Raw genomic sequence first — 21,509 nt, 5'->3', positions numbered from 1 at the left:
CGCGGTCGCGTCGTCCATGCGGCCGCGTCGCTGCCAGTTTCTCCAAAACTCCGTTTTGTGCTTTCCTTCCATTTTTGTATGTTTCCTTTCCATCCTTTAAGTCATTCCTGCCTTAGAAGATCTGAAACTACTCAACACACTAATCATGGCATCGAATGGAAATAAAGGTAATTAAAATAATTAATTCTAAAGCATAGAAAACATGTTTTTCACATACATCACATAATAGGGGAGGGAAAGTAAAACCATGCAATTAATATGAATAAGTGGGTGAAGGATTGATTAAATCACTCAGATTAAGCACAAAATATATCATAAAATATGGGTTTATCACTTACCCATTGTGTTCACATTTGTGGAGTGAGAGAATGCGAAGTCATGGTATTTTTTCTTATCCAACCTACAACAGCATGTGATGCCATAAGAGGGCAGTCTTGTTATCTTTGATAGACACAATGGCATCAAGGCTGTCCTAGAGGTAGCTGACAATGCTTGACTACTATCCGAATGGCATGTGGAACATGTGCATCTCAGGATGCCACCTCTCAATGAATGCGCTCACCAGAGTCTCATCCACCTAGAATCAATGATTGTTTAGCCTCTCCAAGTAATACAAACCCGCAATTTTCAAATAAAGTATGATCTAGTCATGTAGAGGTGTATTCTGTTGTCTCTTAACACCAGTAATGCACCTAGTTAGCTGCATCATGCAAAAAAATTAATTTGGTACTAATCAAATTTTAATAAAAAAAAGACTAATACTTTAATTATTTTTAAATTAAATAATTAATAGATAAAAGGTGAATATAATGCATGCACAAAAAAATTAAATTGGTACCTATCAAATTTTAATAGAAAAAAGACTAACACCTAAATTATTTCTGAATTAAATAAGTTACAGCTAAAAGAGTAACACATGAATTACAAATAAATTAATTCGTACTAATAAAATTTTAATAAATAGATCACTAACACATAATCTATTTATAAATTTAATACTTTAAAGATAAAGGTTTAACACATCAATTAACTGAAAAATTAATTCAGTATTAGTCAAATTTAAATAGATAAATCACTTACACATAAATTATTTATGAAATAAAGGGTCAAATGCACAATTAAACCAAACCCAACTCAATATTATAGAATTCACCCAAACCCAAAAACATTACATGGATCTCCTAAATGTACGTTTCTATATAAATTGAATGAGTGTCATTCAATTTGCCAATCTCTATAGTAAATCAAAGCTGCCCAAGTTGAATTACCAAAAAAAATGCAAATTGAAGCACCCTGAGTTTATTTATGCATGCATGTCACGTCCCTAGTAAATTGAATCACACCAATTCGATTTATGCATGCATGTAACACCCTTAGTAATTCGAAACAAGCTGTTTCGATTTATCCCAAGTTTTGTCCCTATATAATTCGAATGACACTGATTCAAATTAATATGCATTCATAAATCGAACTATGCAAATTCAATTTAGTGTGAGGCCAATCTATATAAATATGATATGAACGTAAATTCCTTATGAGAGTGAAACACAATGGCTAGTGAGGATATTTTTTTAGTATTGGTGCACTATAGAGGGTCCATTAAGAAAAAAACACGTTCTGGAATTAAGTTTACTGATAAGGATCCCCTTAATGTTTTCCTGAAACTTTCAATGAGCTTCGCTGAGTTCCTGAATTCTATAATCCAAAAATTGGGGTTGCAAGGCGTGAAATGGGTTTAGAAGTTATTCTATAGAATTCTGATTTCAGTTTTGCGGGATGATATGAATACGATTCATTTGTCATAGGGAGTGACAAAGATTTGAAAGTTTTGTTCCATTGTTGTCGGCAGTTTCCTGAGGTCAGGACCCCTGAGCTATTCACCAAGCTTGTAGATGTGGTCTCCAGCTCAGGAGGTTCAAACCAGAATCTCTAACCTCTAGTAACGACATCCTGTTCTAGTTCTAGGCCTATTGGTGCCTCTTCATCTGTGCTTGTGATTGCACCTGAGGCAATGTTGGTTGCCTCCCCGTCCTTCGCAGCTGATCTAAACCGGAGTGGTGATGGAGAAGTAGGTATTACTGATACGGTGCCGGTTTCATTACAGGTTGGAACACTAGATGGTATGGATGATGTACCGTGGGATGATGATGACAATGATGATGTGGAGGCAGACATTATTGCTGATGATAGTGGTGATAACATAGTAGTGAGTAATCCAGCTGGGGGTGGTAGAGCGTCTAGTTCATGGACTCAACAGTACCCCCTGCACTTTTTAAATTTGGACTTGGATGTCATGAGACAACAGAGGGTTCTTGGCGAACCTGTTGGATTTGGTGCCAGAGGCTCACAGGATATTAGAGGACTATTGGAGTTTCAGGTTGGTCAGCAGTTTCAAGATAAAGAGGAGACCGTGTTAAGCATGAAGACCTACATCATCCGACGGGAGGTTTAGTAAAAAGTGGTGGAGTCCGATTATAGAAAGTAACATGGGAAGTGCAAGGAATTTGGAAACAGGTGCACATGATTGATTCGGATCAATCTTTGCCATCGCAGTGGTATTTGAGAGGTAAAATGGGACAATGGATTTTATACTTGTCTGGCCACGTCAATATCGAGTGATCACAGGAGTCTTGATTATCATGTGATATCGGTATTCATACTGTCAATGGTTAGTGCTAATGCTGCCGTGTGTATCAAGGTACTGCTGAATCTGATAGAGGCACATTTTGGTTTTAGACCTACTTACAGGAGGGTTTGGTTGGCTATGCAGAAAGCCTTGGCACAGATTTATAGAGATTGGGATAGGTCATATAATGAGTTGCCGGGATGGGTACTAGGTGTGTAGATGACGATTCCGTATAGTGTTGCAGTGTTGAGGACAAGTCCTATGCGAGTGGGTGGGCAAGTGGATCAGTCGCATGCCTATTTCCACTGGTATTTTTGGACATTCCAACCGTGTATTGAGGCCTTCCAACATTGCAAGCTATTGGTCAGTATTGTCGGGACCCACTTGTATGGCAAATATGGTGGTATGTTGCTCGTTGCGATTGCTCAGGACGGGAACTCCAACATCCTTTCTGTTGCATTTGCACTTGTGGAGGGTGAGAATGCTAAGTCGTGGTCATTTTTTCTATCCCACCTTCGCCAACACGTCACTCCGCAGCCGGGTATTCCTATGATATCGGATCAACAAAACGGTATCAAGGCCGCACTGGAGGCTTCCGACGGAGGTTGGCTACCACCCGCTGCCTACCGTGTATTTTGTATTTGACATGTGGCCGCAAAATTTGCCCTAACTTCGAAGGGCAATGATGCACGTAAGCTTCTGGTGAATGTGGCGTATGCCAAGACTAAGGTTAAATTTGACTATTGGTTGGATATTCTCCGATCCGAGGACCCTGTCATGTGTGATTGGGCTAACAGGATTGAGTCTACGATGTGGAATCAGCATTGGGATGAGGGGAGGAGATTCGGATACTGAAGGGAGTGAGGAACCTTCCAGTTTATTCACTGGTGAAGTCCATGTACGGGAGGTTGACCTAGCTATTTGTTCGCAAGGAAAGAGAGGCAGAGGCCCACTTGGGAACCGGACTGTAGTTTAGTCAGCATCTGATGAAGGCAATACAGGCTAATTTGGGAAATCATGTAACGTTTTCAGGTTTGGGTAAATTCTATAATATTGAGTTGGGTTTGGATTAATTGTAAATTTTACCCTAGAATAAATAATTCAAAGATAAAAGATTAACATATAAATTAACAAAAAAAATTAAAGTAGTACTAATCAAAATTTGACAGATAAATCACTAACACCTAAACTATTTATAAATTATATACTTCACAGATAAAAGTTTGACACATCAATTAACTAAAAAGCTAATTTGGTACTAATCAATTTTTAATAGATAAATCATTAACACCTAAATTATTTATAAAATAAATAATTCAAAGATAAAAGACTAACACATAAATTAATAAAAAAAATTAAACTAGTACTAATCAAATTTTAACAGATAAATTACTAACATCTTCAAATTCATTATAAAAATCCCAATATACCCAACAAAGTGACATAACATATGAACGGAACAGCAAACAACTAACATAAAAAAAGAACAACTTATAAACAGCTAACCTCTTCATTAATGTTCCAGCCACGTGAGTAACGCTGTTCAATTGATACAAATAATTTTTTTTCCATGACCTTAATCTGCCAGAGTATCGATGCCAAGTGATTTTTTCCCAAATTCTCTCAACTCCTCTCAAATCCAAAAACTCAAATCTTAGAAAATACAATCCGTTACTGCCTATCGCGTTTTATGTATAAATACTAGTCTTCATAAACTGCGGTAGGGATTCCACGGTTTATGTATGAATGCTGCTCTTCATAAACTGCGGTAGAGATCTCGCAGTTTTTTTGCCAAATAATAAACTCTTATTAGCATTCGCGGTTTACTTAAAAATGAAATAAGACAAACTTGTAATGGGATTGAAATTGTTATATTTAGGTAAATATAAATCCCAATTAATTTTTACCTAAATTGTCCTATTTTATTTATATTCAATATAATAGCCGAAATTATTATATGGGACTTAATTAAATCAAAATGACATCAATTAAGTCTTACATATTTATTGATATCATGATTTAAAATGAATTTACTATACTCCCTAGGTTAGATCCAAGATCATCTGCCTAGAATGAGAAATAAGCGCTCCAAAGACACGCAGGTCAACCTATTCGCCAACGAAAATTTCGGATACGAAGATTCGAGTCCAACCCGACTTGGAGGGTAAACAATTTTTTTCCACTACTTTCAATTATTATCCTAAGAAGAATAACTATCTTAATGTGAAAAAATCTCTCATGTAATCTATGAAATAACCACACACTATTTTTAAATGAGATCACCTCAACTGATAACCCAATCATCATCTCACATTATAAATACCCAATGATTTAAGTATTTTTCAATTCATTTTACACTTATCATGTTTAAATTTTTGTTAATTTAAATATCGGTATTTCTTAAAGCTATTCCCAACTCACCGTTTCAAAATCGACATGAAGTCACCTCAGATACCTTCATTGTTGTATCCGACTTCTTTACTCAAATTCATATACTTACAATCTATTTCAATTACAATCTATTTCAATTACATCTCAAAATAATATTAATTTTGGACGCAATATTAGTTACAGTTGAAAAATTTCTACGTCAGTCTATCATTACTTACTAGAATAACATTTAATCATCTACATCAATTAATAGTTGTGACAATGGAACTTACCCAAAAAAACTAACTAAAAGTCAAAATTCTAAAATAAAAAACTTAATTAATTTATTATTTCTATTATATATTACTAATTTTACAGCCAAAATGTGCTATATGTTATTTTTTCATTGCAATTAAAATCAAATTTTTTTTTCCAAAATTAAAAAGTGTTCATCTTCTCTCTCCTCTTTTCTCTATCTCTCTCATTTATTCGCTCACTCTATCTCTCTTGTATATAATTACGGGAATGCTACACATCCACGTAACCATGTAACCAAGTTGGCTCAACACCAAAAAAATCCAATACCATTAAATAAAACGTGAAATACACGCGCCCAATACACACGAAATCGCCCAACGCTTCTTCTCCCTCACGCTTCTTCTTCTTCTCCCGCGCTTGTTCTTCTTTTTCTTCTTTTCACGCTCGTTTATGCACGGAGCGTCTTCTTCTTCTTTGTCTTCTTCTTCGCGTTCCTCCTCCTCCTCCTCCTTTTTCACGTTCCTTCTTCTTCACGTGTTTTCTCCTTATCGTCATTCTTTTATTGTTGTTGCTGCTGTATTTTTTTGTCTTTTCCTCCTTCTCTCTCTGGTGAAGAAGTAGTAGAAGGTGAAGAAGAAGAGTTTTGAATAGTGCAGAATGAACCGACCACAGTACTCATGATGAACCGAAATCTAAGTTATGGTGAACCGAAAATAATACAATTGATAGTACTAAGTGAACGAAACATAATCCATTATATAAAATCAAATTGAAACAGCTTTCTACAGAATGAACCAAACACAGTACTCATGGTGAACCGAACACAATACTCATGGTGAACCGAACATAGTACTCATGGTGAACTGAAAACAATACAATTGTATAGTACTGAGTGAACGAAACATAATCCATTATATAAAATCAAATTCAAATAACTCTGCCTACAATTTACATATTATCAATTCAATTCAGTACACCTCCGTCCATTTAATTCAATTCAAATTAGCAATTGCATTCCATTCAATTCGATTCAAAATTGAATAATCCAAACTTTGTCAGTTTGATTTGTTTCAGAAGAGTAATCCAAACTGCTCTCCTGTTTACCAAAAAATTATGAACCCCTAAACACTGAACCCTAAACCCTAAACCCTAAACACTAAAACCAGAACCCTAAACACTGAACCCATAAACCCTAAATCCCTAAAACCCTAAAATATAAACCCTAAATCCTACACCCTAAAACCTAAACCCTAAATCCTGAACCCTGAACTCTAAACTCTGAACCCTGAACGCTAAACCCTAAACCCTGAACCCGAACCCTGAACACTGAACTCTGAACCTAAAATGCTAAACCCTAAATCCTAAACCCTAAATCATAAACCATACCGTAAACTCTAAACCCCTAAAACCCTGAACCCTAAACCCTAGACCCCTAAATCGTAAACCCTCAACCATGAACACAGTGAACAAAAATTAATACACGGGGCGAACCGAAAGTTTGAAACACACTAAACCCCTATACATTGAACCTTGAACCCTAAAACCCTATCGTCATTCTTTTGTTGTTGTTGCTGCTGATTTTTTTGTCTTTTCCTCATTCTCTCTCTGGTGAAGAAGCAGTAGAAGGTGAGGAAGAAGAGTTTTGAATAGTACAGAATGAACCAAACACAGTACTCATGGTGAACCGAACACAGTACTCATGGTGAACCGAAATCTTAGTTATGGTGAACTGAAATCTTAATTATGGTGAAACAATTATATAGTGCTTAGGGAAGAAAACATATCATATTGGTCTAATTTTTGTTAGACTCCTTTCTGCAGACCGAACCGAAAACATGAAAGTGATGAACCACCTCTTTAGTACTTACCAAACTGAAAAGTTACTCACAATTATTGACACTCACAATTACTCACAGTTACATATTATCAATTTAATTGAATTCAATTCAGATGTAGATCACCTCAGTCCATTCAATTCACTTCAAATAAAATTAGAAATTTCATTCCATTAAATTCGATTCAGAATTCAATAATCCAAACCTCATCAAATTGATGCGTTTAAGAAGAATCATCAAAATCACACTCATTCAACTGATTTGAAGTTGATTCATTCATTGTTTCAATTTAAAAGTGCAGATCGAAGAAGAAAACGAAGAAGAAGATGAACGATGAAGATAATTGCGTTGAATCAATCCAGATCCATAATGCAGAGAAGAAAAACGCGAAAGAGGATAACAACGAATTTAATTAGGTTGAAGAAGAAGAAGAAGAAGAAGAAGAAGAAGAAGAAGAAGAAGAAGAAGAAGAAGAAGAAGAAGAAGAAGAAGAAGAAGAAGAAGAACGCGAAAGAGGTTTACGTTGTATAAAAAAGTTTACGTTGAGAAACGTTGATAACGCAAAATAAAGATTCGTTATATACATTATAAGAGGCGCGTGTAAAACAAATGGAGGTGTGGGGCATGGAGTGAAAGTTACTTGGATACCATCCATGTAATTTTTTCATGGATGTAGAGCTTTTCTCATATAATTATCAATGATTAATTACAAATTTGATCATTAAAATGTGCAACATGACATTCTCTAATTATAATTAAAATTGAAATTAAAATATAACTATATTATTATATTACCAATTTAACAATCAAAATGTTCCACATGATACTCTCATTGAAATTGAAATGAAATATTTTCCTTCAAAATTAATAAATTCCCTTCTTCTATTTTCTTAACTATCTCTCTCTTTCTCTATTTTTTCTATCCTTTTCACTCTATATGTAACTTATATTTTATATTTTATATTATTAATTTAACAAACTAAAATATGTCATGAGATATTCTTTCATTACAATTAAAATAAAATCTTTTTTTTTCCAGAATTAAAAATCTCTCTCTCCCTCTTTTATCTTTCTTTTTTTATTCTTTATTTTTTTTCTAACTTTCTATGCTACAGAAAAATAAAATTAATAAAATAATATAATTCACATAAATTTATAAAATTATAAAAAATACATTAAATTTATAATTAAATATAATTGAAAAAATAATCACACAATATTATTCACATAAAAATATATATTATTATTATATGCATATTTTATTAGTTTAATTTTTTAATTTTAAATTTTTAACGTTTACCTTTCTAAACGATACTCTCACTTCTCTTCTTTCAAATATTTACTACATATAATTTATAAAGAATAATAATATTGTGATTAATAATTAGAATCAAGATTTAATTGTTTCAAAAAATAATTAATTTTGAGTTAATTTTATAACTATGAATATAAATTTTTTTATACTAATATCTAATATATATATATATATATATATATATATATATATATATAATTATTTTTAAATAACAAGTATAAAATTTAATTATTTTTATTATACAATAGATCTAACAACTAATCAAATATAAAAAAGTATATACATTAAGTTCTTTCATAATGAATGTTAAAATTAATTATTAGTAAAAAGTTAAACTCTTTCTCATAAAAATCATAACTAAAAAGTTTATTATTTAATTTTTTTATTTACGGAGATCATGTTCTTCTTAGCCGACGGAAACTTTTGTCCCTTAGGACCTTTATGTAAAAGTAATTTAATTCTATAAATCTTTTGTGATATAATATATAATGTCATAACAAAGACGACGTAATTTTAAAAGATTCATATTCTTGTAATGTTATTACAGATAAAAAGTTAAAAACACTAGTTATTTTAAAAAATTAAAAACCAAGTTAACTTAGTCATTCAATTTTAGGAATTTTTTCTACTATAAAATAAAAAACATTATTTTTCCAAAAAAATTATCCGAACTTTAAATACCGTAATACGTTTTTTTAGGGGAAGTTTGTCATACCCAGCGAACTTTATAAAATTCATAAAGTTCGATGCACCCGCGATTAACTTCAAATTTCTACGTATTTTCTCGAGTTAGAAACGACTTATTTGTGTACTGGTGTACTCCTTGAGACGATGATAATAGTTGTCATTGCCACCAACAATGTTAAAGAAGTTATGCTGGTTGTCTGTCCAGTATTTAACTCCCCAACTTTTCTTCTCACCCAAATTAAACTAAACTAGGTTTCTATTCTTGTGTATTCCTAGAGACGATAATAATAGTTGCCATTGTCGTTGGCGATATTGAAGAAATTATACTTGTTGTATTCTCTATTTATGTTATCTTCTTCCATCTTTAATTCCTCTCTGTATATTCTCTATTTATTCTCTTTCTTTTTCTTATGGGTGGTTATGGAGCATTTGACTCAAAGTTCGCCCTTGGATATAGCGAAATTCATATAAAACTAGAAGTTCGCAGGGTGCGACGAACTTTACAAAAAATAATAGAGTTTGCCGAAAGTACGGCAAAATCATCCAAAATACAAAAAATAATATTTTAGAATTTAAAATTCGGATAATTTTTTTCGGGAAATAATATTTTTATTTTATTTTATAGTAGAAAAAAATTCCTTCAATTTTAAAATAAAAAAATAATATACGGATGGAGTGAATCATGAGTTTAATTTAATTTGTTGGTTGAAGGAGTGGCCAGCCTTTTCTTAGAGATAAGAGAAAAAATTGGAAAAGCTGATGAATGATTTTGCTGTGACACTTTTGGGGAAGGGCCACTAGAAAAGAGAACAGGTGTTAAGGACATAGGGAAAATGGGGGGTGTGTGTGTTGTGGGCATAATTGGCACTAGTATGAGTGATCACTGGCCATCACTACTTGACTAGGTATTCTACTGCTGCTACATAGCTTAGCTTCTCAAGATACTGATCATCACACCACACCAATTATCATATTTTGGGTGGTGGAATTCATTGAATCATCAAAACACAAATAAATAAATATACTTTACTAGCTGCTATTACTTCTTCCCATATACCTTATTTTAAAATTAATTGCATATAATTTATATTAGACGGATTGATGTAAATAAGTACTTGGCACAAACATCACATACATAAATAACAAATATTTAGTTAAATAAATTTTACAAAAACGAACATTATAATCAGCTAGCTACCAAATAAAACATTATATGTTTATTTATATTTATATATGTTGTTTTATATATTTTTAATTAAATAATCCATTACAAAAATAATCAAAGTAGTTACAATATAATAATAAACTATATCACAAAATAATTACATATTCTTTTATAGTAATACACTCAAATTTCTTCATGAATATCAAACATGATGAGTAATCTTTCAAATTGGAGTATGTCATAAATATCCCTACAGGACACTTAGTAATTTCTTTTCAATAGCCATTTTTGTTTAGACAAAATACGCTAAAACGAAAGAAATTAAGATATTTCTACTTATTTTAATGTAAATTTAACTACATAATTTAAAGCGGAGAACTTTAAACTTTTTTTTTATCTGTATCTATTCCTACAAACTTACAAAGGAGTACAACAATTTTACTCAAAATAAACAAGTCATCAACTAGTGTTGATTAAGAGGTACATAAGTTTGGTTTATCTTTTTGAAATTGTTTATTTGAGCAAGAAATAAGAATAGTAGCCCGCGCGTGCTAAGGATTGGGAGTCACGTGCGAGGAGCAATGCGGTTTCTATAAAGCAACGAAACTTGGAGGGCTTATTACCCAACCAACATCCATAGCCTTAGCCATACCATAACACTACTACTCTTGACTCTCGAGTGAGAGAGAGTGTTGCCTTGTTGAATTCGATTTTGAGGGAGATTCAGATTCAGATTCGGATTCGGATTTGGATTCTTGTTGTGCTCCCTTACATACTAACTAACTAACTAAGTTATATTTAGAAGAGAAGAAATAATGGAGAGAAATGAGATAAGGCATTCAAAGTTCAAAAGGATTTGTGTGTTCTGCGGAAGTAGCCCCGGCAAGAAAACTACCTACCAAGATGCTGCTATTCAGCTTGCCAACGAATTGGTATAACTAATTAACTATAACTACCTTATTAGTTATTAATTTCATTACGAAAATACCCTTTTGTTACTTATTTCACTTTTCACTTATCACATCTCTCTTGCTTGCTCTAATTTCTTCGTCATCATAAACAACAACGCACGTCAAAGCACATTTCTGTTGAGTGAGTATGTGCTTTGATATTAGTTGCAATTCTGTATCTTATTTCTCTGGGTTTCAACTTGGTATTTTAATTATTAAAAAAATAAAAATATTTTCTGCTTTTCGTACAAGAATATCTGTTGGTTGCTACGTTTCGGTTTCTGAGAGCTTTTGATTTATTTGTCAACTCTCTCCGAAACTTTACAAGTCTCCATCTTTGTTTTCTTTTTCTGTTGAGCCTCTCTCTTGTACGGAGGCACAAGTGCCATTTGCTGAGTGACCATTGAAGAATCATTACCATTCCCCCTTTTCTTTTTTCTTTCTGGCCTTTTGTTTCTACTCCTTCAAAGTTCAAACAATAATAATTGAAGGGACATATGCACTATTTTTTATGTTAAAGTGATTGATAAAAAAGTAAAAAAAAAATTAAATTTTATATCATAGTAAAAGAATGTAAAGAAAATTATTCATAGTACTTTACTAACATATATTCATTTATTATATATTTCCTTTTTATATTTTATAACATCATCATTAATTGACTATGATAGTAGTCACCATCTTTGTACTCTTTCCATGGTGAAATTAAGTTAATTGCTCTTATTAATGTAATGATAATATCAATATCAAATAGTTGTTAATAATGATGGTGTGTGAAGGTGTCAAGGAACATTGATCTCGTGTATGGAGGTGGAAGCATTGGGCTAATGGGTTTGGTTTCACAAGCTGTTCATCATGGTGGTAGGCATGTCATTGGGTAAGTAACTAACTCAAACTCTCTTTTTTCTTTTTCTCTTTTTCCCACACAACAATGTTGGGTAAAAGGAAAGAACAAGAAATGAGAGCCAATGAGTGAAACCACCTTCTTTTTTCTTTGTGTTGGTCACTTTCTCCGTTAACACTAATAATAATTATTATTTTGTCATCTTATTGTCTCCTATGCAGAGTTATTCCCAAGACTCTAATGCCTCGAGAGGTATGACACTAAAAATACCTCTCTTTTTTTTTTTTTTTCTTTTCCTAAGTAATAAATAAATTAGTACTAACTCTGTACAATAAATATAGAATATTAGTGTTCCATTAGTTTTAGTCATTGATCTTTATTATAAAATATATATAACTAAAATCAAAATTAAAATAATTAGAACGCTTAAAAATTTTTCTATGTAATAATCAATTCCAAAACTTGGTAATATTACCATTAGAGTATATGATGATGTTAGAAAAGTTTTCTTTCTTTTTAGCCAAATGCTTCTGTAGTTTTGTCGAGGAATATACAATGGAATATTTCCATAAACACTGTAAATATATACAGTAGTGGGGCTAGAGTTTTTTTTTTTTTTTTTTTTTTTTGTATGGCCCTTTTTTTTCCTTTATTATTGTAACGGAGGTAGTTTATTTAAATTGATCAATGTGTTGATACCCTTACAAATGCAGTTAACTGGAGAAACAGTGGGAGAAGTAAAAGCTGTAGCAGATATGCACCAAAGGAAAGCAGAGATGGCAAAGCATTCAGATGCCTTTATTGCCTTACCAGGTTACAATCCAAACATTTTTGTTCTATTAGAATAAAACAGAATTAGAATTGCTTTAAGCTTTTTCTAATTATTATTATTATATATTAAGTGTGTGAAGAGATAAATAATATCCTAAACTTTTTAGTATCCCTTATACTGACAGAAGCTTTTTGTTACATTTTAATTAAAAATGTTTAACATGCCTAATCATGGACAAAGCATTAAATTGAACAAAGTACTAGTATATTGGATAATGTTGACTAGTCCTTTCACTTTATATCAAACAATGTCAAGCTGTTAGGATACATAATCAAGTGGGGTAGGAATGAATTTAATTAATCTAAAGTTAAGGGAACCCCTAAAAGAACTTTCCCTTCACACACATACCAATACCACTATAGAACTTGATTCTGCGGCTCTGAGCAACTGTGCTTATTGTTATTACGGTTCAAGGTTGAATAAGCATTTAATTTGGCTTGAAATTGAAAGCATGACGTGATTGTACCAAAGTTGCCTCATTTCATGGGAAATGAAAGCAGAAGAACTTTCACGAGATAACGATTCTAACTAGCACCTGCACCTGACATTCAATGATGCTTTTAACCCTTTTTTAATTTCTTACACACAACTGAAAAAGTTAATAACCTAGTTAATAGTAATTACTTATATATGTTAAATACAAATATTGTGTTAAACATATTAAGAGTAACAATTGAGGGTGTGTTTGGGATTCACGTTGAGGAAGAGAGAAGCTCGTTTGAGCGTCTTGAACGTTCCACTTTTATGTTTGGCAATCTTTTAGAACTCTCAACCTAGAAGTGCTTATACCTCTAAACGTACGTTTATCAGAAGCAAAAATTTCTAGCTTATGCGTTCACGTTGAAAAAGTTTGGTTATCATTAAGAAATTAGATGAGAATTTTTTTCCTTTTCTACCAACTTTATCCTTTGTTTTCTTCTATAAAAAAATGCAAGTAACCATATAACTTTTACAATAGTTCTTTATGTATGTTTTTCGTTCCAATTTTTTTTCATGCAAAATTATTTCAATCACGGTCCAGATAAAAAAATTTATTATTTTTTATTTATATAAATTCTTTTTTCTATTCTTTATTGTACTATATTTATGTTGTGTATAAATTTTTTTATTTTTTATTTGGTTTTATTCGTATGAATTTTATTTACTTTTTATTATTTTTTTTATATAATATATGTTGTTGATCGTAATTATTATATACGATGTTTGCATGTTTTTTTCGTTTTTATTGTACTTCTGACTGTACTTTATTTTCGTCTTTGTTATATACTAATTATAAATAACAAAAGAGTCATAAATAATAAAAATTTATAGTCTAAAATGATACTAAATTAAAGAGTACTAATGGTACTAAAAAATTTATAGAACATTTTCTTTTTCTTTGACATTATAAAATGTATAATACTATCTTTCATATTTTTATTTTTTATTGTATTTATTTTATTTATATGATAAATATTTTTTATATTATTTTTTTAATGTTCTGTTTGTTCATGTATATTATTATTTTTAATTGTTTTTTAGTTCATATGAATTTTTTTTATTATATGAATTTTTTATGATATCTCGTATTATTTTTTATGTATTTTATTAGTGTTTTATCATGTCTCTTAATAAGATCTATTCAAATATCTAAAGTAAAATAATAGAATAATATAAAAAATTATTTAAATTGATGTCTCTTTTAGTAATTTTTCATCTAAAAGTGATTTTGAGTAGTATAATCCAAACAACATTTATTTTACTATAATCCATTTTGATATAAAGATTGCCAAACATAAATCACGTTAACACAAACTTACTTTTCATCAAAAGCAAGTTTGCAAAATCAATTTTATACAAACTATAGTTTGCAAACTGTAATCCAAACACACACTGAATTGATGAAAGAGAAGTGATGGAGTTTTACATGGCATGCAGGGGGTTATGGAACACTAGAGGAGCTTCTTGAAGTCATAACCTGGGCACAACTTGGGATTCATGACAAGCCGGTAATTAATTAATTAATGTGAATTAATTACTCGATCTATTAGTATTGATTAATGGATTCCTAACTAAAATTAACAAATAATTTAAAATGGATGTAGGTGGGGTTAGTGAATGTTGATGGATACTTCAATTCCCTGCTTTCATTCATTGACAAAGCAGTGGAAGAAGGGTTCATTAGCCCAAATGCCCGTCACATAATTGTGTCAGCACCAACAGCAAAAGAGTTAGTCAAGAAATTGGAGGTATGACTTATAATAACTATTTACATGTTCATTTATTTGTGTAATGTTAATTAATGAAGTTGAGTTTGATTAACACAGGAATACGTTCCATGTCATGAAGGTGTTGCTTCTAAGTTGAGCTGGCAGATGGAACAGCAACTTGCTTACCCTCATCATCAAGATTATGACATCTCAAGGTAGCTCATGACTTTGCTTCACTTGCACGTAACATCAAGAATTTTGGAGCTGCAACAAGAACAATCTGCTTTCAACTATCACCCTTTTTCTTTTCTTTTATGTAAATTATTCCGATTCACCTCAAATATGTCAAACTACTACTACTTTTTATTACCACCATTTGGAGTTGTAAGTAACCATTTCCATCTCAACATATTATTATTATTTTTATTATTATCTAATGCCAACTAATTAATGTTATTCTCATTTTCCATGCCTCTTGGCTCCTTTTAATTCCTACAAAAAAGTACTAATCATGCACAAATTACTTAGAAAACTATATAGTTATGAAAAAATATTATGTACATACTAAAAATTAATAATTATGTAGTTATTTATATTTTAATATATATTTTATTAGGTCAGTGTGGGAAATTTTTAATTATTGGGATGATTTCAGAGAAAAATTAAATGAGAGAATAAAATATCATATCTACCTCAAAATCTTAAAGTGTTAAATTAATGGGTTTTTATTTTATAAATTTTTCACACTTACAAGTTACAATATTAATGTATTTTACATTATTAATTGATCTTAGTGACTAATTTTAGTATACACTTATCATGATTGATAATTGTGTGATTCAAGTTAGCTAAAAGTTCTTTAAAAAGTTTGTATAGATTTATACATGCAATCTTACTATGTAGAATAATGCATGAGACGTATGTAGTGACTAAAACTAAAGCCTAAATGATGAAGTAGTTATCAGCACTTGTGAGAATCAAAACGACCAAACTAATTAGATAATTGTAGAACAAGAAAATGTGACAAGGTGGAGGGCCTTGCACAGTATACAGAGGACTACATGGTCCCAAAATTAAATAAAATGTTGCTAAGTGATAACAACAATAATTAAGAATGGGACCAATTATGTTCATGGCGTGTCTCGAAGTATCTAGCTAGTGCAAGTTTTTGGGTATCAAAAGAGTCTCGGAGAGGAAGAGAGAGAAAATAAAGACAAGAAATAAGACACTGACTGAAGCAGCAAGCAATAAGTAGTGGTAATAGACTAATAGTAGTAGCAAGTAGTAACCGCCTAACTGGGTCCAATTCTATTTTGCAGGGGGTTTACATGGCTTGGTTCGGTCTAGTCCGAAATCGAATAATTTAGGAACTAATTTGGTGTGATTTTATCAGGTTTAAGACTGAATTTAGGTCTTAAAAATAGATTCGGTCATTATTTAGAATAGAGTCTGAGTCAAGATGAATCCGTCTTTATCTGACCCATGTACACCCTAAAAAAAAACTAAAAAAGGTATATACGTTAAATTAATTCTAATATTATGTGATATTAATTATAAATTTATTATTTATTTTTAATTACGTTATTAAATTAGAAATAGATCAAAGAAGTATGAAATTAGAATTTATGGACAAATTCAAGTTTAAATATGAACATTAACTTCTCATAACAAGTATGTTTTTTTTCTTTTATTTTTATAAATAAATGTATCAATTTTTTGATATAAAGTTTATCAAAATCTAAATTTCATCGATTTAAATCCAGTTTTAGTGCGACTTGAAAGTTGTAAGATTTCACTAAGTCTAAGATTAGGTAAAGATCTAAAAAATAGATCCAATTAATTCTGAACAAACAAGATAAATCCAATTTTACCCGAGTCATATATATCCCTACTATTTTGTGTGTTGAAATGCAATGCAAAAATGTGGGGATTGCACTCTTGAGCCACATTTTGGACACGGACAATTGCAAGTGAAGTTCTTTTTTTGTAGGGACAATTTGACATTGCCATGTGTTGATCATGTGCCACATGCATTCAAGAAACAAAACAGTATGATGATAATAACTAATAATAATCTTTGGTCCCTGTTCTGTGTTACAATTACTATTGGATTTGTACAATTGGGACTTGGAGATGACTCCGGAACTTTTAATTTTGTGACTGGCCTTGTTCTGTTGTGTCATGAATTATCCTAATGCTATGTATTTATTACTTTTAATTGATGTTGAAAGATGAAACATATATGTATGACATTGCAAATTAAATAGGAAGGTATATATTAAAGGTACGAGCTCTTATATATCAAGGTTGCATGTATGATATGACACTTAACATGACTACTTATGAGATCATCAATCCTTCGTAATTTCCCATTATTGAATTAGCTCTAGAATAGGAAGGAAGAAAAATTAACTTGCATTGTTTTTTCTTCAAATTTTGTGTAATTCAACTATTTTCTTCTTTTTATTTATACCCTTATAGTTTGTAAAGAGAAGTTTATATTATATGAAGTTAATGTGATATAAACAAATAGGAAAAATATATGGAACAAGAAATTATCAGCAAAAAATTAAACAAAATCACATTAATTTATAATTCATTCTTAATTAATTTAAATTATTTTAATTTATAATATTTGTTATTAATTGTTGTATAATTAAAATAAACTTTTGAGTAATATCTTTCTAAAACTGCTCCTAAGATCACGGCGCATAATCAAGCCCGTTTTTTTACACCTCACACTCGAAACTCTTTGGGTGTTACACTAATATAAAAAAAATTCAAAATATATATAAAAGAACATCCATTTATCATGAAAAAAAAACATTCTGATACTTAATAGAAGAAACATCCGAATACCTAATATAAACACCATTCACGTAGAGATTTTGGATTCATCCAAAGACATTTACCTGATTTTTAACTAACACCTTCTTAGTTTCCTATCATTATTGAAACAAATATAGAAAAGGTTAATGTCAGCTTTTTTGACTCTCTTTGGAACATTCAATATTATTAAAATGTTTGGATTGTTTAAAAAGGAAGGAATTAAAGAAACCATGTAATGATAGAAGAGCATAAATAGGTAAAACCATGCCGCACTTACATATAACAAAAGAAAATTAATTAGATCTCAGTGTAAAAAAAAATCAATATTTTTTATGTTGAATTAAAATATGAGAGTAAACTCAATTCGATTGCAACGAATATTAGAAAATAAAAATAGATATAAATCTAAGTCTCTTTAGTTTTTAATTCTACAAACAAAAATTACAATATTGTGAGATATTTTTTACACAAAAAAAAAACGCATAAAAAAGGATAATTTTATTAGTACTTAAAGACCTATAAATTAAGACCAATCTCTCTTTATCTTTAACTTAAGGGTGAAGAAAAGAGGGGATAACTGAGTTGGGGGGTAAAAAAAAATTATTTACCATTTTAATTCAGTTAGATTATTATCCAAAAAAATAAAGATTTAGTAATATTGGCCTAAGAATACAGAATATAGTGTTGAATGTGAATTATGCATTGCTAATTTTGGTAAGTCTAAGACTATAACCTCGTGAATGCAACTTTTGATGATATTTTAGATAACATGGCTCCTAAATTCCCTCTCCATAGTTTACTTTTCGAGTAAAGTACTAAAAATCAATGTTGTGAGAACCGGACCGGTCATCGAATCGGTCAAGTAACTAGTTCAATGGTTTAATGGTTTAACCGTGGTTGAACCGTAGTTAAACCGATTTAATTAAATATAGAGTGAAATTATAAAAAACTGAATACATAATTTAAAAAAGTTAAATTCAATAATTTTAAACTAATAAGATTCAAAATTTAATAATTTCACAAAATGAACAATACATAATTTATCATTAAAAGGCCATAAACAACTTCAAATGACAATATTCAAAACGCACATAAATGACAAATGACAAACACAATGTTTTGCAACCAAAAGAAACAATGTTCAACAAACAATACTTCAACTAAACAAAGACACTACTCATCAGAAGTCATAATCATCATTAAGTGTTCCGATGTCTCCATCATAAACAGGTAATCCAAAGCCAGCATCTTCAGAAATACCATCAAAAGAAGTATTTGAGGATTCAATTACAACATCAGGCATATCCACTTCAACTTCCATGTCTCCACCATCTAATTAAATAGAAAGAAAACTCAATAAGAAATCAATGTTGACGACATGTATCTTTATGGAAGGAAACAAAGTTTGCTATGTCACTCACCATTAGGATACGAAGGCATAGCATTATCAGTGTATATTAAACTTTCAATGCCTTCAACATCTCCATTAGTAAATTCAGGATCATCCTCATCTGCCATTACCCAAAAATCTACTGTGTCAATGCTTTGAATATCAATTGGGTCATAATTCCTCTTCTTTCGATGCAACCTAGATTGAAGGCGTAGGTTATAAGTGACATAAACAATGTCACTTAACCTTTGATGCTCTAATCGGTTCCTCCTCTTTGAATGGATTTGTTCAAAAAGACTCCAGTTCCTCTCACATCCAGATGAAGAAGAGGTTTGATGAAGAAGACGAACTGCCATTTTTTGCAAATTAGGAGCACTCCCACCGTGTAGCCTCCACCATTCACCTACGTAGATATAAAAATCAAATACTTTTTAATGTTTACCAATCATCACCCAACATAATAAACTTTGAAACTAAACTGAACTTGGATATGAAATAAAATAAGTCAAATAACTTACCAGGTTCGAGTCTTGATGCCGCTCTCTTAGCACTTTCCCTCCCAAAACTTTCTTTACAATCTCGATACAGCTGTATCTCTTGCATTGCAGCCACTGAGTCATCACAAAGTGTTTCAACATCAAGCAAATCAAGTAAAGATCTCAAAACATTTGCCTTCTCAACAAAACCCTCACTGTAGAAAATGCCTGGATTTAAAAAGTACACTGCCGCATGGAGATCACGCTTCAAATGTTTATCCCACCTCATTTTCAAGATACTTGTGTATGGCGTATAAGCAGCTTTCCGATTTCTGAACATGGTCTTGATAGCCTTTTTTGCTCTTTGCATGCCTTCATACACGATTCCCAAAGAGGGTTTTTCATCAGCATCAACAAGTCTCAATAACTTAATAAGAGGACTAACAATTTTCACAATGGTAAGACAGTCTTGCCAAAACTTACTGTCCAAGACAATTGATCTAACCATCTTTCCATTAGCACTTTTGGATAACTTATGAGAAGTAAAATATTGGTCTACCATCAATGTCTGCAAATCTACCTTGTGATCATATATACTTTTCAAAGTAATGAAAACAGTGGCAAAACGTGTGACTCCTGGTCGAACAATTTTTGTCCAACTTTTTCTTTTTCTAAGCCAAGACAATAAGATCATATGATTGTAGACAAACACAGTCACTTTTGAAGCACGGGAAGCGAGGTCAGATATATGAGGAATACTTGCAATATCTTTCAATATAAGATTGATACAATGGGCAGCACAGGGAGACCAAAATATATTTGGGTATTTTTCATGAATAAGTTTTCCAGCAGATACATAATTAGTAGCATTATCAGTGACCACATGCACAATGTTACTAGGCCCAACCCACTCAATAACATCAGCAAACAAATTAAACAATGCATTGGCAGTTTTTATCACATCAGAAGCATCAACAGTCTTAACAAATGACATACCAGCAGGACAATAAACTAGAAAGTTAATTAAAGTTCGTTGCCTTTGATCAGTCCACCCATCTGCCATCAGTGTACAACCCGTGCTTTTCCATGAGCTCCTATACTTTTCAACCAGCAACTGACATTCTCTCTTAAGATCAGCCAGTAAATGAACTCTCATTTCATCATATGACGGTCCCTTAAAACCAGGTCTAATTGCAGCAACACTATCCAATGCAGGTTGAAAGTAAGGTGATTGAATTGCATTGAAAGGAATACGTGCATCAACAATCCATTTGGCAAGTCCCAACTTAGCCTTGTGCACAATTTCCTTGCTAGCCAAAACACTTCTCAAAGTCGGTTGAGATCCTGGAGTAGTTCTTTCTTTAAAGTAACTTCCAATTTATGTAGCTACTACAGCTCTTCTCTTTCCTTTATCTCTCGTTGTTGTAGGAACAGCAGCTTGTATAGGGTTAGGCGATTCAACCTCTTGTGCATGTGCTTCCCCACCATAAGCCTCCTCCTCAAATTTTCTTTTCTCCATCTTATTTTTCTTGTTTTTCATCAGAATCCTTTTGAATTGAAGTTCCACTTCTTCAGTTACTTTGCTACATACTTTGATTTGTCCAGGAATTTTCGCAAGATGATATTTCATCCTATATATCCCCCCTCCATTATAAGTGTTCAAACAAAAAATACACGTATATTGTGCCTTATTATTTTTATCATATTTCACAGTGAAATATTCTCAAGCCGGGTCAGATTTTC

At 31.5% G+C, this 21,509-nt stretch overlaps 2 protein-coding genes across 2 annotated transcripts; one reads left to right on the top strand and one right to left on the bottom strand.

The window, feature by feature from the left end:
* Nucleotides 1–10,894: 10,894 nt before the first annotated feature.
* Nucleotides 10,895–15,505, top strand: LOC130935871 (cytokinin riboside 5'-monophosphate phosphoribohydrolase LOG3-like). Its single transcript, XM_057865779.1, has 7 exons — nt 10,895–11,188; nt 11,986–12,083; nt 12,272–12,302; nt 12,764–12,863; nt 14,800–14,870; nt 14,967–15,110; nt 15,189–15,505. Exons 1-7 carry the CDS (start codon nt 11,072–11,074, stop codon nt 15,288–15,290), a joined length of 663 nt encoding a protein of 220 aa, XP_057721762.1. The 5' UTR covers nt 10,895–11,071; the 3' UTR covers nt 15,291–15,505.
* Nucleotides 15,506–19,080: 3,575 nt separating this feature from the next.
* On the bottom strand, nt 19,081–21,285 carry LOC130933958 (uncharacterized). The gene is made up of 4 exons (XM_057863549.1): nt 21,160–21,285; nt 19,809–21,057; nt 19,322–19,693; nt 19,081–19,232 (listed from the first exon to the last, which is right to left on the bottom strand). Exons 1-4 carry the CDS (start codon nt 21,283–21,285, stop codon nt 19,081–19,083), a joined length of 1,899 nt encoding a protein of 632 aa, XP_057719532.1.
* Between the last annotated feature and the right edge of the window lie 224 nt (nt 21,286–21,509).

The sequence above is a fragment of the Arachis stenosperma genome, chromosome 6 (assembly GCF_014773155.1).
Source record: "Arachis stenosperma cultivar V10309 chromosome 6, arast.V10309.gnm1.PFL2, whole genome shotgun sequence".
Lineage (NCBI taxonomy): Eukaryota > Viridiplantae > Streptophyta > Magnoliopsida > Fabales > Fabaceae > Arachis > Arachis stenosperma.
The sequence above is the reverse complement of the archived record's forward strand: the minus strand, read 5'-3'. Positions and strand labels throughout refer to the sequence as shown.